At 38.8% G+C, this 26,735-nt stretch overlaps 1 protein-coding gene across 1 annotated transcript; it reads left to right on the top strand.

The window, feature by feature from the left end:
• The first annotated feature begins 4,215 nt into the window (after nucleotides 1-4,215).
• Nucleotides 4,216-26,668, top strand: PSKH2 (protein serine kinase H2). Its single transcript, XM_519842.8, has 3 exons — nucleotides 4,216-4,400; nucleotides 9,224-9,890; nucleotides 25,008-26,668. The coding sequence occupies exons 1-3, from the start codon at nucleotides 4,216-4,218 to the stop codon at nucleotides 25,311-25,313; spliced, it is 1,158 nt and encodes a 385-aa protein (XP_519842.3). The 3' UTR covers nucleotides 25,314-26,668.
• The last annotated feature ends 67 nt before the right edge of the window (nucleotides 26,669-26,735 follow it).

The following is a 26,735-nucleotide window of genomic DNA, read 5'->3' as shown; positions in this document are numbered from 1 at the left end:
ATTTTACCATGTAACTAAACATATTTCTAGCCATTGTTTTTGAAAGCTTTGGGTGCAAATTGCCAACTTGAAAAGGCAGAAATCCTTTAGGCAAATCACCGAAAATACAGTGAAATACCCTATCACTTTATCTTTTTAAATTTGTGCATCAAAATAAGAAAACTTCATTTCCTGTTGTGCCTGGAGATTTCTTTAAGTCACTACAATAACAAAATGAAATTTATGTTTCTACTGGACAGCAGAGATTTTTTCTATCACTTATTACTATATAATAATTTTTATTTTCTTTTTTATAGTTACAAGACAAATAAAACATAAAACTTGAAGTTCTACGAAAGCTAAATATTCTTTCTTTGGTGCTAAATATAAAGATATGCAAGTTAACATGAATTATTCATTAGTGTAGTGACAGAAAAATATTCTCAGTAATTCAAAAATTATTACTGACTTGCCTGGATTATTACAGTCCTATTTTTGTAAGGTGTTGTGATAGTGCGAAATAGTTTGGCAGGGTGGCAGGAAAGTGCCCACCATCTCTGAGTTTCACACAAAGACATCCTACTTAGAAGCTCATTATTATTTGTTTATGGGAAGAAAACTGTGAGAGTAGCTTTGCATTGTTGGTTTCACACGTCATGGTGTACGTGAAATTGGCTTAAAAGAGCCCCATGCCAGTTGTCATGACAAACACAGACCCTACACCTTGGGGAAAAGGAAGCTGATAAGATGTATACCTTCAAACTGATGTTTGAGGCAGGAGATCACTTTAGAGAAAATTAATCCCTGTAGGGGGGATCTAAAGAGAACTAAAACTTGAAAAGCAACAACATTGAAGTTATTTCAAGCAGAACTAATAAGTGAAACAAATTCTTCATTTTACCTGTTAAAAATGAAGGTTCTATCTTTTTAGCTGTAAGGTAAAGGAGGGTATAATATTGTAGGGCTTCCTGGTATATCACTCCTTAGGGTATCCGTAGTTACTTGTTTTGTACTCTTCATGTTGCTGGAGTATAATAAAAACTGATGACAGAATATCACGATTGTATTCTTTTCCATATTTTCCACCAATATTGTTCATGAAAGAAAGAAGTGTGTTTTCCCTAAATGTTAGTCTAAATCTGCAATGGTTTTTTGATTTGGCATAATTCCTTAAATCCTTACAGTGAAATACTCTTTAGGGGTTGGATTATACTTTGTGAAAAATATCTCTCATAAACCAAGCCATTTAATTAAATCACTGTATGAAATGTAAGTCAGAAAGTTATTCTAGGAAGTTTCTATAGTGTCAGAATCTTGATAGTCCAGGACACATTCTGGATTTAATTCTTTGTGTCCTTCTAATTCTTCTCTTTAAAACTTCGTGTAGAGTAGATTCTGGTATCAGGGGATGGGAGCTATGTATTACACATTATTATGAATGTTACAGTTGACTAGTAAGAATTTGTGACTTTTGGGCAATAAATGGCAGTTGAAGTACGATTTTTTTTTTATTAAGAAGGAGGTCCAATCTAATTACTCTTTATAATAAATACCATGTCACAGAACCATTTCCATTTATTCAGTTGCTTTAAGTGTCACAGGTAGCCACTTAAAAGCACTAAACACATTGATATAAAAATAAAGCTTCATTTAAAGCTGGCCTTAAGTCTAGAGCTATTTTAACATTTTATTACTTTAATTAAGTTAAATATATAATTGAAATAACTATGAATAGTTAATTAATGGGTGAATAGCAAATGGTCCCAAACAATGCTTGAGTGGTCTCCATATAATCAAGCAATTATACACAATAAAGAGAAATACATGCAGGAGAGTCTACGTATTTGGATATTTTTCTATATGTTACTTTATGAATTATTCTTTCTGAGATTAGTCATATTAAAAGGATATACTTATGACCATTTTAACATTTCAGAGCTTAGTGGAAGTCCTTGAAAGTGAAAGTTTCAAATGCACAGGTACTTAAATTTTGTCTCCAGGTAAAGTATTTACATCAACAACACTTCTAGTTAATAGTTGGGGCTTTCCAAAAGAGAACTAATCAGTGGTTTCATTAATGTTTTCATTTTTTAAGGGCTTTAAAGTCAGCGACTGTGTTTTCCAATTTTCAAGGAACATGGTTTAGACTTAGTGGGAGGTTTGTGACAAAGCTTTCTCTGCTGTGTGGCCAGCTGCAGCCAGGACAGAAGAGGTTTCTGCAGCCTACTATGAAGGCCCTCACTGCTGGGAGAAGGTGGACAGGCAGAGGGACTGCCTGCCTCGTGGAAATGTCTGGCGCCTTCACTGCTGCCCAGGTTTAGGTTTTATAGTAGATGCTTCCTATTTGCTGTGCGATCCTTATGCAAACAATCCTTACAACAGGCTCTCTGAGGAACAAATTTTGTGTTTTTTTGAGTATGCTGTACCTTAACATCTGACTTCAGTTTGTTCCCTTTATTTCTCTCTTCCATTCTGTTTATACTATTAGGTTGGTGCGAAAGTAATTGCAGCTTTTGCCTTTTGAGATGAACTCTTGCTCTGTCACCCAGGCTGGAGTGCAGTGGCGGCACGATCTCAGCTCACTGCAACCTTCGCCTCCCAGGTTCAAACAATTCTCCTGCTTCAGCCTCCTGAGTAGCTGAGACTACAGGCACACACCCCCAGGCCCATCTAATGTTTGTATTTTTAGTAGAGATGGGGTTTCACCATGTTGGCCAGAGTGGTCTGGAACTCCTGACCTCAGGTGATCCGCATGCCTTGGCCTCCCAAAGTGCTGGGATTACAGGTGTGAGCCACTATGCCCGGCCTTGCCTTTACTTTTAATGGCAAAAACACAATTACTTTTGCTCTAACCTAATAGATAGCCTATTCTGCAAATTAGTTCAAAAGCTCGAGACATATAAGAACGAGTTGTTTACCTGCTTAAAATAAACCTTCTTTCCTTGTTTCCTAGTAGTTGGAGAATTCTGAGGGTTCTTTAGGAAGAAAAGTCCATTATTTGGTAGTTATGCTCTCTTTGCAGGATGAACTAATTTTCCCTCAGCTATATGCAAGCCGTATTTTAAATTTTCCATCAAAATATAGCTCTGGGAAAATTCATGACTAATTTATTCATCACAGACATTCCCTGTTAAACCAAACTACAAATTAAATGAAATTAGAAAGGAAATTACACAAATTGAAGTAGCACTGGCCTGGAAATCGGGAAACAGCCTCCAGTTCCGGTTCTACAACTTGCAAGGCATGTGATCTTGACTTGCTTGGTCGTGACTGGATTTCATTTCCCACACATCATTTGTGTGTGTGTGTGTGTGTGCGTGAATGAATATAATTGACAAATATCAATGAAATCTAATCAATATAGTGATATAATCAATATACATTTATCAAAATGATAAATATAAGTATTATAATACTGTGTATGTATAATATATATACACACATTCACATACATGTATAATATATATAAATAATACAAGAATGAAATATATAGAAAATGTAAAGTTACCATACATAATATTTATATTTATTTATATATATTTATATATATATACAGGTTTTCTCACTATATTTGTATATACAGGTTTTGTATATACACTGTATATGTATATACAGGTTTTCTCACTGTATTTGCTTAGGGTGTTCGTCTGGGTTCTAGACATCTATCGTGGCCCTCAGTTTTTCTCTCTTAGATGGATCACCCGGAAGATGAAGGTCATGAGTGCCAGACACAGGCCTTTGTCAACCGTTTAATGCAATAGAAGGCAGTGAAGTTATACTTTAAATATTATAAGCTCTTAGAATTTTAAATATATATATATATATATATATATATATATATATATATGTTTAATGTTCATGTCATCCGAATATGAGCTCAGCGAAAAGTTCTTTAGAGGGACGATATCCTTTATAGAATCGTATAATTTTATATGTTCACTTTGTCAGGTTAGAGATGCAGAAAGTGAAGCCCAGAGAATTAGGCGCAGGCTCTGCCTGTTGGTTGACTTTGCTTTCATCACGTCAGATTACACACACAGACGGTGACCAGCGATGATCCAGGCGTCTCGGTCGTTAGCGGGTATCCTGGGGGCTATCTCCCTGACCACGACCCCCCAGTGGGGTTTCTTTCAGAGTGTCCCGCCCCTCGCAGCTGCTCTTTGATAAAGGGCGGAGGAACAGGGCTAGCTGCTTCCCGAGTCCCCAGGTCCCGCGAGCAGCGGGCGTGTTGCGGGTATGGGGTGCGGCGCCAGCAGGAAGGTGGTCCCGGGGCCACCAGCGCTGGCCTGGGCCAAGCACGAAGGTCAAAATCAAGCCGGCGTCGGAGGCGCGGGGCGTGGGCCCGAGGCGGCGGCCCAGGCGGCGCAGAGGATACAGGTGGCTCGCTTCCGAGCCAAGTTCGACCCCCGGGTCCTTGCCAGGTAAAGCGCCACGTGAGGAACTGGCCTGGGACTGGGCTGACAAAGAAAAACCCCTGGCCAAGACCGCCTCGAGGTTTCCTTCAGCTTGACTCAATTTTGGACAGGGTTCTTTCGGATGATAGGCCACTGATCTCCCCCTTTCTCTGCCCTTTTGAGATGTAAATCTTCTACAACCCAAGAGTGTCTTTTTCAGGCACCTGGGAGCCATCCCTTTGAAATGTAGTCATCAAGAGAGTTAGGGCCACTGTCTCCCAGTCTCTGTGGGAGGGTAGGAGCCTAACTTCCATAAGGGCCAGGTAGCAAACACAGATCTCATTGACCACCTCTCCCTAAGCTTCTCCCATTCTTTTCCACCAGCTCACCCCAGTGCTTAGAAACTTTCTTGCCTTTTGTTTCAAAGGCGTCCATTTTCTTTCCCCTGTTGCAGAAGCCTTGACTCCTATTGCAATAGTCTGGGATAAGCCTTCCTTGCTGTGTTCCATAAGTGCCCAGTACAATTTCTCTTTGACATCTCTGAACAGGGAGTTCAGAGGATGCGAAAAAAGAGAGCAGGAGCAGCAGCAAACAAGGGAAGGAATTCCTATCTTCGGAGGTGGGGGGTGGGGGTGTGAGAGGACTGTCTGCCAACCTCCAGCATCTGTGGTGGAAGACAGCTTTGCCTCTAATATCCTGGGGCTGGGTCCTGCCAGACCTGGTGTGTGAAGGATCTTCCACTAATTCTAAAAATTGGGATTACAGCGAGTGAACTAGAGATGAGTCTTTGAGTCAGCCAGACTTGAGGTCCAGTTCCATATCTTCTATCATGTACCATGTAGAACATTCCTTAGCTTTTTTCCTTCCTTCGTTTCTAGCTCTGTAAAATGGGAGTATCTATCTCATAAGACTGTTGTGAGCATAATTAAAGTAATACATGTAAATTATGCTGCACAGTGCATGGCACCAGTCCTCATGTAGACATTAGTGCAATGCTGATTATTGTTTTCATGAAGTGCAAATAAGCCCTTCCTATGTAGAAGATTTCAGGTTGGTTGGCCTCCTGAGTGTACCATGTTGGACATGTTGGACATTTTGACCAAGTAAATCACAGAATCCCCTTCTCCTCTGTGTGTTTGGGGAGACACAATAATGGGTGGCTCAGCTGGCTTCCCAAGGCACTGCTGGTCCTAGAATTGCATGCTCACTTCGTCACAGTGCTCTGTCCAGAATCTATGCAGAGCCATTTCCTGGCCTCCTTGAGAACTTTTAGTACAGTGACTCCTGGAGGATTAGTTCAGTGGCTGCTAAGCTTACAGAAGAACAAGGCTGGCTAATATGACTGAACTGAATCTGAGTAGGTACAGGGTCTTGTCAAGACTGAATTGGTTAAATGGCATCTCTGGCCATTTGTAGTCAGAGAGATGATGCTAGTCTGGTCTAGTTTTCATCCACCCTACTAACTCCCAATCCAGGGGTAGACCCAGCCCCACAGAGTGTAAAGGCATCACAGAAGTAGAGGATCTCAACATTATAAGGGCTTCAGAGACTTTAACTCAAGGCTCATCTTTAACCAATGAGTAGTTGAGTCCCCAAAGGTTAAGTGACTTGTCCAAGTTAATGGTAGAATAGGGACTAGAACACAGTCATCTTCCTTCTCCGTTGTGATTCCATCTATAACTTTTGCAGAAAAGAGATGATAGAATTTAAATATGAGTATATTTACTTTCTTGTTGGGAGTTTATTATAATTGTTTCTCTCAAGCAGGTTGTAACACTATTATTATTTCCTTGTTTCAAATCTTCAATCTATGTTCAAAAATTTCCAGCTGGTATCATAGCAGCTGAGGTTAAAGTAATATTTCCAATATTCCCAGTAGTCTCTGGGATGATACGAAATTGTCCAACCTACTAAACTGACTCTGAGGCTACTCTTTAAGAGAGTGGAGGGGTAAAAGTGAAGGAAATGAAAAGACCTTATAAAGGCATTCTTCCCAGCTTGATGTGATCTTTACTTAATGTTTGCAAAATATATATGATGATTCAGGAATAATATGTATTCAGTGAATGATTCTTTTGTTCAGCGTTTATTGCTACTCCTCTGTGCTAGGCACTTTACAAGGTATAGCCACACAAATCATGAAGTTGGTCACCATTCATGGCAGTTGAGGACTCATGAGCAAGGCTGTAGCTATAAGAATTTGTTATGGGACAAACTGAATAACAATCTGAGGCATTTATTTCCACCACTCTAAATCTTGGCTTCAAGTGTACTGTTTCCTCCAATGCCAAATTACTAGCATTTTTTCAAATATTGGAAATATGAAGCCCCCTTAACAGTATTGAATAAAGCTTCTTTTATTTGAGCAAAAGCGTGTAGTTCTCAGAAATGGTAGTTTGTTTGATATGATTAATTCTGTGAACAAATGAGTTTGATGGCAGCTTTGAGGGCACAGTGATAAATTAGCATTTACAAAGTGCTTTCATCCACAATAGAGGTAATATAAAACTTGGTTGGTCTGCAAAGCAATAGAATTTGAAATGCCTGTGATTATCTTCAAAATCACACTGAGAATGCATGTGAATAAAAAAGCAGAGTTGGAAAGGGAAAAGGGGAAAGAATCTATTTAAGATTACTAAATTGCTATCTGTTTTGATAAGGTAATTGGCCAGAAAATTAAATGCTCTGTGGAGAACAAAGCTGTTTTCTGTAATCTGGTACAGCCAAATGTCATTTTTATTCAATACACACAGGAATATAAAGAACAAACAAGAAGGAAAAAAAAAAAGTTACAGGAAAAATAAGCTCAATAAAAGAAGTAAGACTATTTAAAGCATAGTTTAGTATTTGCATTTGAATCTTTGGTATTGAATATGTGATATAAAAACGTGCCTTCTCCCTGGGTACTCCCTGAGTACATTCCATTCTCTGTCATCCTTAGCAAGGAGAGGTTTTATTAAAATGAAGTCCAGGCACAGTGGCTCATACCTGTAATCCCAACACTTTGGGAGGCTGAGGTGGGCAGATCACTTCAGGTCAGGAGTTCAAGACCAGCCTGGCAAACATGGTGAAATCCCGTCTCTACTAAAAAAAATACAAAAATTAGCCGGGCATGGTGGCGTGCACCTGTAATCTCAGCTACTCAGGAGGCTGAGGCAGGAGAATCTCTTGAACCCGGGAGGCAGAGGTTGCAGTCAGCCAAGACCATGCCACTGTACTCCAGCCTGGGTGACAGAGCAAGACTCCATCTCAAAAAAAAAAAAAAAAAAAAAAAAAAAAAAAAAAAAAAAAGGAGACCTGCGTTCTAATCCTGACTCTACAACGTAAACAACCAATTGGCTAATGTGGTCTTCAAATTTCCTCATCAGTAAAACAAGAAGTTGGGTTAAATACCCAACTTTAATATTCTTTCCAGCTATACAATCATGATTTTCAGTCTAGCATTTTCTCAACATGTCTTAAATATGAGGTAGAGGGTTAAATTTGATAGGATTCTATTTTTTTTTTTTTTTAATTTTTGAGACAGAGGTCTCGCTCTCTCACCCAAGCTGGAGTGCAGTGGTCTGATCACAGCTCACTGCAACCTCAAATTCCTGGGCTCGAGGGATCCTCCTGCTTCAGTCCCCTCAGTAGCCAGGGCTACAGCTGTGCATCATGATTGGCTAATTTTTAAATTTGTTATAGAGAAGGGGTCTCAGTTTTTTGCTCAGGCTGCTCTCAAACTCCTAGGCTCAGTCTTCCCACCTCGGCCTCCCAAAGTGCTGGGATTACATGATGAGCCACCGTGCCTGGCCAGATTCTTAAATTTTAATAGACGTTTACACAGATAATTAAAGCTTAAGATCCCTAGCATTTGAAATCTGAGCTGATATCCTGGCCTTTTTTTCTTCAACTTTTATTTTAAGTTCAGGGGTACATGTGCAGGATGTGCAGGTTTGTTACGTAGGTAAACATATGTTCTTGGCCTTTTTGTGGGATAATTGGTTTACAAATTATTGACATACATTCCATGTTAAAATTCTCTTTACTGCCGAGAAATTCCAAGTGTGGGTATGGGGATGGAGGGAGACTGTGAGAAGCTACTGGCTGCAAGGTGGCCCTAACACTACTCCCACCAGACTGCTGAAACCTGCTCTTATAATAGCACAGCTGCATTTACTTCTTCCTTATTAACAGCTACTGTGTACAAGATGAGCCTGGGGCTGAGCTCACAGTCAAGCAACCCAAAGAAACATACTGTTTATTCTCTGTCTTCTGATATGGGATCCGCAGTCTTTTGAGAAATTATAAACAGGAGTAAGCTTCTACTTTATTCTCCCCCACTTGATTTGTTTGTTGTTGAAGAATGACAAAAACAAGGGCTAGAGGAAGGAAAGAAATTGGTAGAGGGGGGTCTTAACATTCTTGGAACAGTTTTCGTGAAATGCATTTGAAAGGGCTGGATTTGAATCCCATCCATTCCAACCACAATCTGGGTGCCCTTGATAACTCATTTAACTTCTTTTTAAGTCTGAATTTCCTTATTTGAAAAAGGGGGATATTATTATATTACCCAGCAGGGTTTTAGTAGGGATAAGATTTTTAAAAATTGTTGGCATATAATAACTGTATAATAAATGGTAGTTATTGTATTAAGATTGTCTTTCTACCAACAAATTACCTTTATATCGTTTTCCTCCATTTCAAAACAGGATTTGGGGTACCTTTCAAAAAATAATAAACACAAGTAATAATAAACAAATCCGATGGGAGGAATAGAAGGATAGAAAAGATGATATAAAGCATGGACTTAAATAATTTTGAGAATCATCACTTCTGGGGATAACATGTTTGGTTTTTCTTCCCAACAGATATGACATCAAAGCTCTTATTGGGACAGGCAGTTTCAGCAGGGTTGTCAGGGTAGAGCAGAAGACCACCAAGAAACCTTTTGCAATAAAAGTGATGGAAACCAGAGAGAGGGAAGGTAGAGAAGCATGCGCGTCTGAGGTGAGCGTCCTGCGGCGGGTTAGCCATCGTTACATTGTCCAGCTCATGGAGATCTTTGAGGCTGAGGATCGAGTTTACATGGTAATGGAGCTGGCTACCGGAGGGGAGCTCTTTGATCGACTCATTGCTCAGGGATCCTTTACAGAGCGGGATGCCGTCAGGATCCTCCAGATGGTTGCTGATGGGATTAGGTATTTGCACGCTCTGCGGATAACTCATAGGAACCTAAAGCCTGAAAACCTCTTATACTATCATCCAGGTGCAGAGTCGAAAATTTTAATTACAGATTTTGGTTTGGCACACTCCGGGAACAAAAGTGGTGACTGGACAATGAAGACACTCTGTGGGACCCCAGAGTACATAGCTCCTGAGGTTTTGCTAAGGAAGCCTTATACCAGTGCAGTGGACATGTGGGCTCTTGGTGTGATCACATATGCTTTACTTAGCGGATTCCTGCCTTTTGATGATGAAAGCCAGACAAGGCTTTACAAGAAGATTCTGAAAGGCAAATATAATTATACAGGAGAGGTAAGAGAGCATTATTTTATTTCTATTGTGTTGGTTTAGAGTGGGGCTTCTCCACCTTGTCACTTTTGACATTTAAGACTGGATGATTTTTGGGGTTGTCCTGGGTGCTGTAGGATGCTTAGCAGCATCACTGTCCTCTACTCTAAATACCAGTAATGTACCTCCCCCAGTTGTGGGACCCCCAAATGTCTCCAGACATTGTTAAACGTCCCCTGTGGGGCAAAATTGCCCCTGACTGAGAGCCATTTGACTCAAGATAGCAAGGGCCTCCATTACTAGCTGCCTGTGGTTAGCACATGACACTGACAATCAAGTAGATAAATGAGTTCCTCTGCAGTTTTTTTCTCCAATCCGTGCAGAGCTTGAGCTGGCTGACTAGACTAATGTGTTCACAGAAACTCAGCATGACGCTTGGGTGTTTGGCGAGAGATTTTTCTGCCTTAAATCTTGATGATCCAAGCCCTTTTTGTGATGAAGTGTTTTCTCAGCGAAATGTTTAACCTCACAGTTTGTGTAAAATATTTATCCACTGATTAAACTTGAAACTCCCAGTGTTCATGAATGTGTTAACTTTTTTGTTGTTTTGGGTAGGGAAGGAAAGTTGCCAATGCTTGTGTGTGGGAAGCCTGACAAAATAGGAAATTCATTTCATGTACAGCAGATGAGCAAATTTATTTGACTTCTAATTTCTCATGAAGAAAAACATTGATATTTGCTTATACCTACTTAAAATGTAAAGTGTATATCTACAGCAACATCTTTAAGCAAAATTAAAGTTAAACACCAAATTTAAATATAATGTTTTCTATACTCTGACAGACCTTTAGTGCCTTATGGTACATGTATATGTTTTTACAAACTCATTCAAATTGATAAATGAGAGCTAAAATTTACACAAGGAAGTAGGAAAGGATGGGAAAAATTCACAGACAATGCAATACCATTGATTATTAAAAGTCTAAAAAATGTCCAGCCTCACTAATGACCAAAGAAATGCAAATGAACACAAAAATGTCTTTTTATTGTCTTTCAAATTCATAAAGATAAAACAACAAACAACTAAATTCTACACATGGCTGCGAAGGGTACTGAGAGATTAGCCCTCTCACTAAGTACTAGTAGAGGACAAATTGTCATAGGTTTCTTGGAAAGTAGTTTGAAAATATGAATCTAGAACTGTCTTAGTCCATTTTCATACTACTGTAAAGAAATATCCAAGACTGGGTAATTTATATTTAAAGAAAGGTTTAGCTGTCTCACAGTTCTGCATGGCTGGGGAGGCCTCAGGAAATTTACAATCATGACAGAAGGCCAAGGGGAAGCAAGCTTGGACCTTCTCACATGGCTACAGGAGAGAAAGAGAGGCGGAAAGAGCCCTTTATAAAACCATCAGATCTCGTTAGAACTCGCTCACTATCATGAGAACAACATGGGGAAACTGCCCATGATCCAATCACCTCCACTTCGTTCCCCTCCTGACACACGGGGACTACAGGGATTACAATTTGAGATGAGATTTGGGTGGGGACACAGAGCCAAACCATATCAAGAACTTTAAAAAATTTATGTATTTTGATCTTATAATTCGATTTGTAAGAATCTAAGTAATCCCAGATGCAGCAAAGGTTTCACTGTAAGAGTACTAATCCAAGCTATATTTACAAAAGTAAAAAATTAAAGAGTCCTGAGAGAATGTTTGAACACATAACTGAGCATCCATATGATAGAGTATGATAGTCCCCAATTCATGCACATTTAAAAATTGTAATGACATTGGAAAATTTTCACAATATACTGCCAAGTAGAATAAAAGCAGGATATAAACTGTGTGTACACTATGATCACATTCGTGTGGGAAAATGTTTGCATGGGAAAAGGCTAGGAGGAAATACAATAGCATGTTTACCGGGCTTTTCTCCTGGTATGGTGATTTGGATCATTTTGATTTTCTTTATAGCTTGAATATCTTTGTATTTCTGTTTTTGTTTTGTTTACAAAGAACATATATTTCTGTTTTCGTTATCTACCACTGCACAACAAACCATCCCCAAACCTAGTGGCTTAAAACAATCATCACTTTTTTATGACTCATGAACCTGTGGTTGATAAGGCTCAGCTTGTGAATCTTCTGTGCCACATGATGTTGGATGGGACTGCAGTCATCTGGGGGCTTGACTGGGATGGAATATCCACGAGGGCCCCACGCAAATGTCTGGCATCTTGGTGGGGATGGCTGGAATCTGGGTTCAACTAGATCACTGGGACTCCTAGGCCTTTCTCTCTCATTCTTTCTATGCATCTCTGGCTCTCTTTTCCTCCACGGGTTTCTCCATGTGCTTTCTCCAGCAGGGCAGCCAGATTTCTTACATGACAGCTGAGGGAAGGGGATATTCCAAAAGGGAGGTATGGAAGTTGCCAGTCCTCTTCAAGGCTAAACTTGAAAATAGCACAGCTCCATGTCTGCATCATTCTATTGGTTACTGAGTCCTAGGCCAGCCATGATTCAATGTTGGAGGGAACTACACAGAGTGTGATATGGGGGTGCGGTCCATTTGGGCCATATTTGGACTAGATACTATAATTATTTTTAATGTGAAAGAATAATAAACAATATACAATATTTTCTGTTTAAAAATCCTTTTGTTAGGTTTAATTCAGAGAGTTCCTAAGGTCAGTTTCCCCAAAAGCAACTGAGAAGAGGATTCATGTGCAAGTGATTTATTATGGATAGACTCCTGGGGAGACAGGTAAGGGAGTGAGGGGAGCAGGACAAGGAAGGCAAAGAGGCCAAGGCCACAGAGGGTAGGCCTTATTCAGCAGGGGAGATATTAATACTTCTCAGCATTGTCCAGAGGCTAATGGGCAGGGTTTTCACACCACACTTATCTGTTGGTCACTGAGGTTGGTAATGGTGGTAAATTCTCAGGCCTTCTGAGGTCAAGACAGAGTGACTCCATGAGCCCCAGGGCAGTCTGCTGAAAAAGAGCAGGGGGCTGGGATTTAGAAGCAAAGCACTTCAAAAGAAGGGTGCGTGCATGCATACAGGAAAGAGGGGCCCAGGGTCTAGATGGAGCATTAACAGCATCTCCATGGTGGGAGGTGCAAGGCACCCTCTGTTTCTTGAGGAAATGTCTGCCTATAGCCCCAGAGTACTGACAACATACACCACAGAGGAGTGTGACTGCTTGTAATAAAGTACTAGATTTATATTATCTTGATTTCCCTCCCCATGTCTGTCAGGCACTCATATCCAGCATATTAACATTTCTTTTGATATCACCAAGTGTCTTAGTCAGTGCAGGCTGCCATAATAAAATAACACAGGTTTGGTGGCTTAACTACTTCCCTAGAGGCCTCATCTCCAAACATAGCCACACTGGGGGTTAGGGCTCAACAGAGAATTTTGAGAGAATAAAATATTCAGTCCATAATACCAAGGAATCATATATTGGTAGACTCAGAAAAGTATATCATCATGTTTTCATTTGTCATCATATTACCATATATTTAGCATCTATTGCCAAGTCTAGTAATTGCTAATTGTACCAATTTTATTTAAAACCAGGTGACCACTGTAGAGTAAAGGGAATTTTCCTTCCCCTTCTTCTGAATATAATTTGAATCTATAAGGCAAACTGACAATAGGCAGATCAACAGGAGAAAATGTATATAAATTTATTTCTGTGCACAGGAGCCACACAAAAGATGAGACTTAAAGAAGAGCCAAATGACTGAAGTTTTCATACTGTACAGAAAGGAACAGAGACTTGGAGTTTGGAGACAGGTTATGGGAGGGGGAGGGGAGAAAAGGCATGTTGAGCAAAGGCTGTCTTGTTATGCAGATGAAATCTCTCAGGTAACAGCTCTCAGAAAGAATAGATGGAATCCAGTGGTGACAGTTTCCCTGTTGGAACTTTAATACTGTCAGATATTTCCTATGAGTTAATCTTTCCTAGTTTAGGATAAGGCTGATAATGGGTCTCAGAGAAATCCTGTTTGCATCCACTGTTTACTTCACTAATGTAGATTTCCTCTACGGATGCAAATCTTTTCCACAAAAGGACAGCTTTCAGAGCCACTGTTATGTCTGCAGCACCTCTAAAGAGCCATCTCAAAATATGCCAAAGAAGTATATTTTGGTGGATATATTTTGGTTTCCCATATCGTCAAGTCTGGAAGCATAGATGTGGTAGACAGAATAATGGCGCACCAAAGATGTCCATGCCCTAATACCCAGAATCTGTGATTGCTACCTTATGTGGTAAAAGAGAATTTGCAGATGTGATTAAGTTAAAACTCTTGAGATTGGGAGATTATTCTGGATAATCTTGGAGGCCCAATACGATCACAAGTTTCTTTATAGTAGGGAGACAAGAGGGTCAAAGCTAGAGAGAAGAGATATGACTAGGGAAACAGGTTGAAATGATGTGCTTTTGAAGATGGAGAGAGGGGTCATGAGGCAAGGAATAAGGACAGTCTCTAGGGGCTGGAAGGAGCAAGGAATGCATTTTCCCCTAGAGCCTCTGGAAGGAACACAGCTCTGGTGACACTTTGATGTTAGCCCGTAAGACCCATTTTAGACTTCTGATTTGCAGAACTGTAAAATAATAATTCGCATTTTTTTCAGAAAGGTTTTCTTTTGCCTATAACTGAAATTCCAGATATGACACATTGTATAAATCACTTATTTTCCCCAGAATTCAGGTATAAACATCAAATTAAATAGGTTGGACATTGTGGTGCACACCTGTAATCCCAAAACTTTGGGAGGCCAAGACAGGAGGATTGCTTGAGCTCAGAAGTTCTAGACCTGCCTGAGCAACATTGCAAAACATTATCTCTACAAAAAATACAAAAAATTAGCCACACATAGTGATGTGTGCCTGTAGTCCCAGCTATTCTGGAGGCTGAGGTGGGCAGATTGCTTGAGCCTGGAAGGTCTAGGTTGCAGTGAGCTAAGATTGCAGCACTGCACTCCAGCCTGGGTGACAGAGTGAGACCCTGTCTCAAAAAAATAAAATAAAATAAAATAAAATAAATTGGATGAAAACTTCCAGAGATTTATGTGGTATACCTCTTATGTTGAAGGGGAGTGATGTGTTTAATATAATACTAAATATTATACTAATATCTAACGGAGCCATACTCTAGCTCCACTCGTATATAAGTAAAAGTTAGCCATAATATTAGTGTTTAACTTTTTTGGATTTTGTTGTGAAATATATTCTTTTTCATGAAATCTTCTATGATCATTCCACTTCTGTCATTCTTTCCCTTTTCCAAATACTGTTTAGAATTACAATTAATTTCATTTGTTCTAATTTAATCTGGTTGCTATAGGTTGCTGCTTTAAGACATTATAAGCTCCTTAAAGGCAGGGATACTACCATATTTTCTCTCTGCATTCAATAAGACATCTAAAAGGAATAAGCATGGAGAATGCATTCAATTACAAATAAATTGCTTTTGAAAAATATTAAAAGATTCTGATTTATAACTGCATGAGTAACTGTATCTCAGATATAACTGTTTTGAACACAGCATAGAATTTCTGACTTATAGTTAGGTAGATGATAATTAACATCCTTAGTTGCTGAGTTTATTAGATCCATTCTGGAATATGTAGGTGGTCTGAAAGGCTACAGCTACTCTATTCACTGGGTTTTGCAGGGTAGGCATAGGAGTTCCCTTTTCTAGTCTTTTTCTGCAATGCTGGAGGAGCAGCCAGGGTAGACAGGTACAGCAGATGGTGGAGAAGGGATGGAAGAAAGCAAAGATTTCCTCCCCAGTGTGCAAGGAAGGCCTTAACTTATCTACTTGATTGCCAGCGCCATCACAATGGCTTTTGGATGGTGGCAGAGCTCGTGCTTGAGACGCTAAGTAAAGGACTCATTATGGAGACCATTTGAAGGCATCTTTATGTGGTCTTCACCCCTTCCTTCTGGTCAGGCCTTCCTCGTGCCGGAAATTTTGTTCAGCTCAGTGTCTCTGCTCTTAGGAGCCTCGTGGTCTTGGCTGAGAGACAAGTATGATTATGTATCTCTTCAAATACAAGTGCTTTATTGTAAGTGGGAACAAAGCCTCAAAGTTCACAGGGGCAATGGAAGAAAATCTATCGTTGCTTAGGAAAACTGGGTCAGGGTCCATGAAAAGGGCCACATTTGTGCTATCTTGCAGGAAGGGAAGGAGTTTCTGGAAGGAAGAAGATTCCAAATAGACAGAATATATGCAAAAGCACATAAGGGAATACATTGACTAGTAAAATGTAAAAACTTTAGGCCAGGAGTGGTGGCTCATGCCTGTAATCCCAGCACTTTGGGAGGCTGAGGCGAGGTGGGCAGATCATAAGGCCAAGAGATTGAGACCATCCTGGCCAACATGGTGAAACCCCATCTCTACTAAAAATACAAAAATTAGCTGGGTGTGGTGGCGCGTGCCTGTAGTCCCAGTTACTCAGGAAGCTAAGGCAGGAGAATCGCTTGAACCCGGGAGGCAGAGGTTGCAGTGAGCTGAGATCGGGCCACTGCACTCCAGCCACTGCACTCCAGTCTGGTGACAGATTAAGACTCTGTCTCAAAAAAACAAAAACAAAAACAAAAACAAATGAAACAAAAAAACGAAAAAAACTTTAGAGCTCAGATGCATGCATTTGTGTGTGTGTGTGTGTGTGTGTGTGTGTGTGTGTGTGTGTACATGCATGCATATTAAGTATTTGGAAAAACTGTATAATATAATAATTAAGAACATGATCTGGGCCAGGCATAGTGGCTTATATTTATAATCCCAGTGCTTTAGGAGGCTGAGGTGGGAGGATCACCTGAGCCCAAGAGTTCAAGGCCAGCCTGGGCAACATAACAAGACCCCATCTCTACCAAAAACATTTTAAAAAAATTAGGTGGGCATGGTGACATGTGCCTATAGTCCTAGCCACTTGAGAGGCTGAGGCAAGAGGATCATAGCTGCAGCGAGCTGTGATCACACCACTGCCCTCCAGTCTTCTGGGTAACAGAGTAAGACCTTCTCTCTAAACAACAACAACAACAACAACAAACAAACCAAAAAAAAAAAAAAAAAAATCCAACTACGTGGAACAAGACTGGCTGGATTCCACTACCAGCTCTGCAATTTACTAACTGTGTAACTTTGGACATTTAAAAGTTTTTTCTGTATCTCAGTTTCTGCATTTGTGAAATGGTAATCATGGTGGTACCTGCCTAAAAGGGTTGTTGTGAAGATCAAATAAGCTAATAGATGTAGGTGCTGAGACTATTTTCATATGCTAGTGTATACAGAGTTAGTGCTATATATATGTTCATTATTTTTGTTATTGTTACTATTAACTTAGGAGACTAGGACTGAAAGTTTGAATTTTGCTTAAGTAGGTTATTAGTTTTATGGCTTTTTTTTCTGCAGTACAAACTTCATTTATCAAGTGCACCTTTTAAATCTTTTACATGGAATAGTGAAGAAAGGTTAGTGTTAGAATTTTAATATTAATGATAAATTACAAGAATTCTCATCAATGAGTTGTGAATCATATATTCTTGTCTAATTATATTCCACTGTATCACAGTCATCTTTTTTTGGTGAGCAATGCATTGATTTTAAAAAAAGGAGAATTATAACCATATTAGCTAGCTGACGAGGACAGACACTGATATTATAAACATTTTTTTCTTTTTTGAGAGACAAGGTCTCACTCTGTCACCCAGCAGGCTAGAGTGCAGTGGCGTGATCATAGCTCAGTGCAGCCCCAAACTCCCTGGGCTTAAGCAATCTTCTCACCTCTGCTTTCTGAGTAGCTGGAACTACAGGTATGTGCCATGCACAGCTCATTTAAAAAAAAAAAATCTTTTGTAGAGATAGGGTCTTGTTATGTTGCCCAGGCTGGTCTTGAACTCTTGGTCTCAAGTGATCCTTCTACCTTGGCCTCCTGAGTGCAGGGATTACAGATGTGAACCACAGTGCCTGGCCTAAACACACACACACACACACACACACACACACACACACACACACACACATATATATGTATATATATTTTAAAATCCCACATGGATATTGATAGAAAATGGTCCCTATCTACTTAGGTTCACCTATGATTCTCATACTGTTAGGAAATACTTTTGCTGATATTCTCTTTTAGAAGTAACATGTCTGTTTGATTATGCTCTTTTCACCAGCCATGATCCCAATTTTGTTATGTCTCCTTTTCTCCACTAACTTCTCTTATTCTCTTGTTCTCCATTCAGGTTATTAAGTAGGAAAAAAGGAAAGAAAAGCAGAACATTCAGTACTTTAATTCTCTTTCTATCATGACTAGAATTCTTGGAATGAATATTGTACCATATTTCAGATAGGTCTGCTAAGCTTTAATTCCTGTAATTTGGTCCCCATTCCTATGGTTTAGTTCCTAAGTACTTATGCTCACCAAAATATGTGGTGCTTAATGATTTTTAATGATATTTTTACTTTAAAAGTTACTTTATAGAAAATAATTTTAGTGGTTTTAAATCTTACAAGAGTAACTTCATTTTCTGCTCTATCACTTTCTTCATTTCTTCTCTGACTTGCCTTAAACTGAATGGATATAAACCTTCATCTCTTAAACTCAATCACAGACAATAAGTGTTTCTAGGAAGGGAAATGATGGTGGTGTGTTTTGTTTTGACTGTGTAGATGTCACCTTGCATTAGTGATTAGGGTATAAACGTAGCTATGCTATCTGCTTCCTTGATTAGGTTGTATCTTGACCTTGATATCATCAGTGGAATTCACAGAGTTGAGAGGAAAGGAACTATTTGAGTAAAGTTTCCAGAAACTGACTTAATATTAATACTATGTTTATATTGTTTATATTATACTTTAATAGGTGTACACTGCAAGAACTAGTTATAAATATAAATACATTATTCTATATGTTTATACTATAAGCACCAGCTATGAATAATAAATGTATATTATGCATAGAAGAATGAGTCATCTGTTGATTTGGGGTTCAAAGGCCAACCCGTTTATTTTGGTCACTCTTACATTGTTTTTTCTTTGGAGAAAATGGAACACTCCTCTTGTTAACTTCTGGTGCTTTGAAAAATAGTAGGTGCTCAGAAAACTTCAACTGTACCCAATTTTACTTAAATTTAGGGTCTTCCTTATGAGTAAAGAAATGGAAGCATTCCTTCTCTCAAAGCAGAACCCCTTCACACACAAAAATAAACTCTTTATGAGCCTAGTGTAAGATTAATTAACTTTCCATTTTAAAATTAAATGGCACCTGTGACTTGTGAATATGTGTTCACTCTTCCCAGAATTTACAAATGCCCCAGCAGACAGAGCATTCTGACATAATTAGTCAATGCTTTGTCTTTCTGCAGTTTCGTTTTTGGCAAGATAAAGCATTTAAAATCTGCTTTGTAGATTGAGAAATAAAGAAATAAAAATATTAAATATCTATAACAAAAATGATGTATGGAATCTTCTGCTTCCTGAGATGTGGAAGAATAATTTTTGCCATGTCTACTACTAACAAAGTCATAGAGAGTAATCAGTTTGGGGCATATTTACATAAAATTTATTTGCAAAGCCTGAGTTAAATTCTACCAAGACCACACACTAATGTTCAAAGAAGGAAGGAAAATTCATCAGAAGGTTGTCATGAGTAGAAATTTTTAATAAAACTTATGATTTTTTGTGGAGATAAATGTGACAATGATGATTTCTAGTGCAAGGAATTGAATGATAGCTTATTTATTTATTTTTAAAACTAGATATTTGTAGCTTTAAAAAAATTATTTAATTAAATCCACCAATAATTGTCCTATACTTCAAGAGCTCTATATTTAGCAAATTGTAACATTAATTACAATCTTAAATTCAAAGGTTTGCATCTAGAATTTTAGGGACTGGGTCTGTCTATGTTGTGTGTGTAGTGTTTAGCTTTTTAATAATTTTTGTTTCTTTGTATTTTGAGACAGGGTCTTGCTCTGTCACCCAGGCTGGTTACTGTGGTATGATCACAGTTCACTGCAGCCTCAACCTCCTAGGCTTAAGCAACTCTGCCACCTCAGCCTCCAGAGAAGCTGGGACTACAGCTGCGTGTCACCATGCTAAGCTAATTTTTGTATGTAGAGACAGTGTCTCACTATGTTACCCAGGCTGGTCTTGAACTCTTGGGCTCAAGTGATCCTCCTGCCTCGGCCTCCCAAAATGCTGGGATTGCAGGCATGAGCCACCACTCCTGGATCTAATAATTATTTTTATAATGATTTTTTGTGGGCATTTATGCAAAGGAACTGAGAAATATTAAAGCGTTGACTAGTTGTAGGAATATTAGTCATTCTTTAAACCGGTTACCTAGTTAGCTTTTGTATATTTACCAATCTTTTGCACAAGATATTAAATTAGCTGCACTAATTGGTGTTCATAAAAAAGAAGAGAATGAAAATATTAATCTTGAATATATGATTCTTGTCTCCTTGAAGAGGCACCACCAATCTCCATGGGATTCCTGGGGCTCATGGTGAGGAGGGGAGATAGGGGGTCTATAGTACACAAAGTGATGTGTGACCGCTAGATAAAGAGAAGCCTGAACAGAACATTTAATTTGGAAGCTGATGCAGAAAACTGGAGAGGGAAGTGGGGTCTGACTACCAGACCACGGAAGGCAACTGAAAGGAAGAAGAGGGCAGAATAGGAGGGAGAACAGAGTCAGCAAGTGGCAAGCTGGGGAGATGGGTTAGAGAGTCACCACTGAGGGGAAGTTAGAGACACCATGCTGGAGAAGAGTCCAGCAAGGTCCTCACCAGGGCAGGCCAGGCTGTGTTGTGCGACGAGAGCCAGACTCTTAAAGGGCCTGGATGTGGGCAAACAACAGAGGAAAATTGTTCATCAAAAAACTAGAAAGCAGTAAACTACAATCACTTCTGACTTCTCTGAAGGTGAGAGTCAAGACATCTACAGCATGTAAGATACCATCCCTCCGAATTCCTTTGAATCATTTAAAGCTAATAAGTAGTGCGATTCCTGGTGTTCAGTTTTATGCCTTTTTTGGGTCACTGTTGTTTTATACAGTGAAGCCAATCTCCATTGGAAAAGACAGAAAAATAGGCAAAGAACCAGATGAAGAAAGAAGAAAAGGGGAAAAAAGGCCTGAAATATCCACAAATATTACAATTTACTTGCAACTAAATTAATTTAATGATCTTGGGATAAAATAAAGTTCTCCTTTTTTTGTAAAATGGTTCATTACCTCTTAACACATAACTTTTTTTGAGGGTGCACATTTGTCATGCTATTGTGAATGGAATTGGTTTGAGAATTATTGGATAATTTTCATATTCCAGTTCTCTAAGTGCAGTCAGTTAATCTATCCACAAAAGAACTGAGGAAGGAATTAAGGTGTGAGGATTTAATAGTAACAAGAACAACAGCAACAATATTTACAGTTTGAAAACCCTTTTTCACATGCTTGGTCTAATTTGGTCCTAATGGCAATCTCGTGAAGGAGATATGATGATCCCCATTTTTCTGACAAGGAAACTGAGACCCTGAGGTTGCAGAGCTGTGTGTGGTCAGACTGCCTGTCTAGTCCAGATCCAAGGACTTCATGCTTTTTCCACAGTAAGATGGGTTAGCAGTGGGACTCGGGGTCATGTCTACCTGAGACTGTCCAGAAACGCCAAACAAAGGGGAATTTTGAAGCAAAGAGTGGAGATGGCCGAATTTGGGAGGAGAAATTCTAAGGAAGTTTGTTGGACATCAAGTGGATGGGAAAGCTGGTGAAAAGACTAAATGATGTCATCAGGTGACAGCTGGTCCAGAGTGGGTATTCGATTCAACATATGGTTCCCTAGTTGTTTTTGGTTATATAGCACTATTAGTTAAACATTTGGGGGCATGCACACTCCATTTTTATTTATTAATAGATATGTATGTGTATGTATATTAGTCTATTTTATACTTTACTAAACATAGATGAAAGTCAATTTTAGATTAATAAAACAAAAATAAAATAGTTCATTTTCTTTCTGTAGCTGCCCTTTTCTAATGTGAAATGTGAAACTGACTCCTAGATACTCTCCAGTTGTTCTTTATGGCTCAGGAATTCTGCAATTTATAACTCATGTTTGAATAATAAGCTTTGGCTGAAGAACTTTTTCTCCGGTTACTTTATTTTCTTCAACTGCATTTTAAACGTACAATCATTTGGGGTCATCTTAATAAGCTCTCCATAAACCTTGTTGCACATATTTTATATTCTTTCAGAAAGATTCAGTTGCTTGTCTTAAAATGTTCCAGAGGAGCCATCTAATTTAACCTTCATTTAAATAGTCTTGAGCTCAGATAGATGTGTCTGGATTCAGGGCCAAATAGATGTCTAGCCAGAACCAGAGGGCATGGCATTGTGAGTGTCAGTCACTGATGTGCTTTTTCTAGACTTGCAGAGTTTATATTTTGTTTTTCCTGTGTTTGAGTATTTGTCAGATATGCTTATTTATTTTATAACTTTTATTTCTGGGATAAATATTTCTCATGTCTCATTTACCTAAATACACTGAAGGAAAAAAAAGAAGAGTTCTTTTACTGGTTTCTTATTATTCAAATTCTGGATTAAGGCTGGGGGCAGTGTTTACGCCTGTAATCCCAACAATTTGGGCGGCCGAGGCAGGCGGATCACCTGAGGTTAGGAGTTTGAGACCAGCCTGGCTAACGTGGCGAAACCCGGCTTCTACAAAAATGCAAAAATTAGCTGGGCTTGGTAGCACATGCCTGTAATCCCAGCATGTGAGAGTGAGGCACGAGAATCGCCTGAACCCGGGAGGCAGAGGTTGCAGTGAGCCACGATCATGCCACTGCACTCCAGCCTGGGCAACACAATGAGACACCATCTCAAAAACAAACAAACAAACAAATTCTGAGTTAAGTTGGCATGGGTGGGGGTGGGAGTGGGCCTGCAGTCACAGTTACTTGGGAAACTGAGGCAGGAGGATGGCTTGAGACCAGGAGGAGTTCAAGTCCAGCCTCGGCAATATGACAAGACCCCATCTCTAAAAAAAGCAAAACAAAACAACAAAAAACAAAACATAGAGTTAATAGGGTGCTAAGAGATTGGAGAGTGTGATGTCTATGTATGGACTCTGCTTTATTGTTACACAAGGGCAGAGACAATACATGGAAGGATTCCCTTATCTTTCCTTGGAAATACCATCTTTTAAAAACACACATCAATTAGAAATTGTGTTTGAGATGCAGCGAACGTATGGGCAATTTTCTCAATGTTTCTCTTTTGCAGAGGACAAAGGACACTAAACTGTAGTGTTTTCCAGGTATATGGTATGTGTTGGTAGAGTCAACCTAAAGGATGAGGTGGAGGCACAAAATATAGTTTTTAAGAGCTTGTCTGATCAGGCCAAAGTGGGGACAGCTGCTCTGGAAAACGTCCTAACTTCTGTGGGGCGTGTGCTCTTAGGTCTGGGCTGATACAAAGTTGTTTGAGAGGAATTAACACTGGTTTACAGAAATAACATTGATTAGTGATAGGCTATATTGTTGAACTGTAGGGTATGGGTGATGGTGTCCAACCTATGGCACTTTATGGCTACTTGGTGTTAGATAGTGTAGAGCCCACATAGCAAGTGGCTTCAAGAGGTAATTATTTAGCACAAGAGGAGAATGAGAAGTGAAGGCTGTTATATTTCAGTGCCTCTCTTGGCCTGATAATTTAAAGGGGCTTGCATTCCTCAGATTAAATGTTTCTTTTCTTTCTCAGCAGATAATGCAGAAAGCAAATTTGAATATAAAGCAACAGCCTTCTTATTCCCATGCTCAGAAATGCCACTATGAAGTGCTGTTATTGTACTTAAAGTATGTGCAATTGCTGTAAACACTGCCACTATAAATCCCTGAAATAGGAACTACTTAGCTGTGCATATTGTACTGTGTCATAGCTGTTACATGTTGAATCTATTTGTAGTCAAATCTATTTGAATCTATTTGTTACATGTTGGATCTATTTGTTCTCAGCTGATTGGGAACAGTGAGGGCCCAGTGTGTTTGAGGAAGTGCACTTCACTTCCTTCCTTCCTTCCTTCCCTCCCTCCCTCCTTTCCTTCTTTCTTTCTTCCTCTTTCTCTCTCTCTGCCTTTCTTCCTTTCTTTCTTTCTTCCTCTTTCTCTCTTCCTTTCTTTTTCTTTCTTTTCTTTCTCTTTCTTTCTTTCTTTCTTTCTTTCTTTCTTTCTTTCTTTCTTTCTCACTCTGTTTCTCTCTCTGCCTCTCCCCTCCCCTCTTCTCTCTCTCTCTCTCTCTCTCTCCTCTTTATTTCTTTTTAGAGACAGGGTCTCACTCTGTCACCCAGGCTGGAGTGTGGTGGTGCCATCATAGCTCACTGCAGCCTTGAATGCCTGGGCTGAAGGAATCCTCCCACCTCAGCTTCCTGAGTAGTTGGGATTACAGACATGTGCCACTGTGCCTGGCTAATTTTTACATTTTTTGTAGAGATGGGGTCTTGTTGTGTTGTCCAGGCTGGTCTCAAACTCCTGGACTCAAACGATCCTTCTTCCTCAACCTCCCAAAGTGCTGGGATTACAAACGTGAGCTACTGTGCCTGGCTCAGAGTAAGCTTTCAAAGGGAGGGAAAAGTTGATGATTTCTCAATCCATTCCACTTTCCCCTTCTACTCCTTCTCATTCTTGAAGTCACAGGAACGCTGTGAGATGACCACAGTGTTGCAAACACTGACCTGATGTTGACATAGTTCGTAAAAGACAGCTGCTTTGCCTTGTCCAGCTCCTGTAAATGCAGTATGGGAACTCGTATTGATAACAACAGCACAATGGACAGATTTCTGAGAAGGTTTTCTCACTCATTGGACAAAGAGTTTGGAAGAGAATTTCTGTGTTTGTGTTTGTCTTTTTCTTCTGTGAAAGTTTTTTCTTTTCCTCCCTCAAAAGTGGTTTAGTTCCTCTATATATGTAATGACACAGTATTAAAACTGCTTATTTGAAAAAGTTTTTTGGATTCGATTGGTATTAATCTATGTAATTAAGAATAGGATTCTTTGTGTTTGTGTATATTTCCATTTTATTTATTTTATTCTAACTTATTTATTTTTATTCTCAGCCTTGGCCAAGCATTTCCCACTTGGCGAAGGACTTTATAGACAAACTACTGATTTTGGAGGCTGGTCATCGCATGTCAGCTGGCCAGGCCCTGGACCATCCCTGGGTGATCACCATGGCTGCAGGGTCTTCCATGAAGAATCTCCAGAGGGCCATATCCCGAAACCTCATGCAGAGGGCCTCTCCCCACTCTCAGAGTCCTGGATCTGCACAGTCTTCTAAATCACATTATTCTCACAAATCCAGGCATATGTGGAGCAAGAGAAACTTAAGGATAGCAGAATCGCCACTGTCTGCACTTTTGTAAGCAGATGACCTCTAAAACCATTTTTGCTTATTTTAGGACCATTTCATCATGATTAGGGCACCTTCAAGCTCCAAAGACATGGGACTCCATGGTATTGTTGGATACTATTGATCTTGACTTTTAACATTTTCTTGTTCTATAATTTTTCCTATACCTGTATTCATTTTCCCAAAATATACTGCTGCAAATGATTAACAGTTTAGTAAATACTAGCTATGTTTAGATAACTGGAAACAATAAATAGATAAGAAAATCTTTAAAGTATGTAATGGATTAAATAAAATACAATACTATAGAAATAAGGGATGTATATGTGAAGGCATGGTGAACCAGAGACATAGCAGGAATAGTTAGATATGGGGAATATATGTATTTATCCTGAAATTACTGATTTTTATTTAAGCCCCAGTATACAGTGTTAACTAGGTAACACTCGAAGTAGTTATAAATGTCTGTTAATTTCATATTTAGTCTGCAAATATTTATGAAAAATTATTAATTATGGGGCCTATAAAGAACTATAAGATATAATTTCAATCTATCAGAAACTTTTAGTCTAATTGGGGCATTATTCATGGGAAAAATAGAGATTTTTAAGAATCATAAAATAGTGATTTTTTTTCTAATGTTAGCATTCATCAACCACCAGGGTTTACAAAAAAATATATGATCATCTTGCTTCTTATCACTACTGTCAACTCTTTTTAGTATGTACTGGTTTCTTCTAGAATTATTTAATCAAATATCTTGATGACTTTAAACGCTCACCATGAAATAATTATAGGTAATGCAATAAAGAGGTAAGTTTCAAAACTTAGTTCTCTAGGCAAGTTGCATATGGCCTGATCTCTTATACAGTAAATTTTTGTAAAATGATATAAAGATTGAAATATTATTAATCAAATCTGTGAGTCAGTAATATGTGTGGGTAAACATAGTAAATAAATGATTAACTAGTTGATATTGCTTATTTTATTCAGTAAAATAATAAAATGTTAGAATGACATTTACTGTAACTTTAAAATCAGTCTCAATTTTTTCATTTTATTTTTCTCTTTTAGGCTACATAGATGGAACAGCTATATATCTGATATATAGATAAGAATATGTAATTAGTGACACAACTATTTTCTTTTTAAGTTGTAATGCTGTATCACATGATATATGACAGACCTGGATTAATTCCTTTAATATAGAAAGACACTTACAAATTCATTAGATAAATAATAGAAAAATGGGCAAATATTTTACCAGGTGGTTTATAAACATATAGATGGCTAATGAGTACATAAAAAAATGCTTAGTTTCATTTGTAATTTACAAAATGAAAATAAAAATGACAAAGAAAATGAAAATTTAAAAGGCAAAGAATTTTTTTTTACCTATTAGATCAAAACAGTTTAAAACTTGGATACTACATAT

This window comes from Pan troglodytes, chromosome 7 (genome assembly GCF_028858775.2).
Source record: "Pan troglodytes isolate AG18354 chromosome 7, NHGRI_mPanTro3-v2.0_pri, whole genome shotgun sequence".
NCBI classification, from domain to species: domain Eukaryota; kingdom Metazoa; phylum Chordata; class Mammalia; order Primates; family Hominidae; genus Pan; species Pan troglodytes.
The sequence above is the reverse complement of the archived record's forward strand: the minus strand, read 5'-3'. Positions and strand labels throughout refer to the sequence as shown.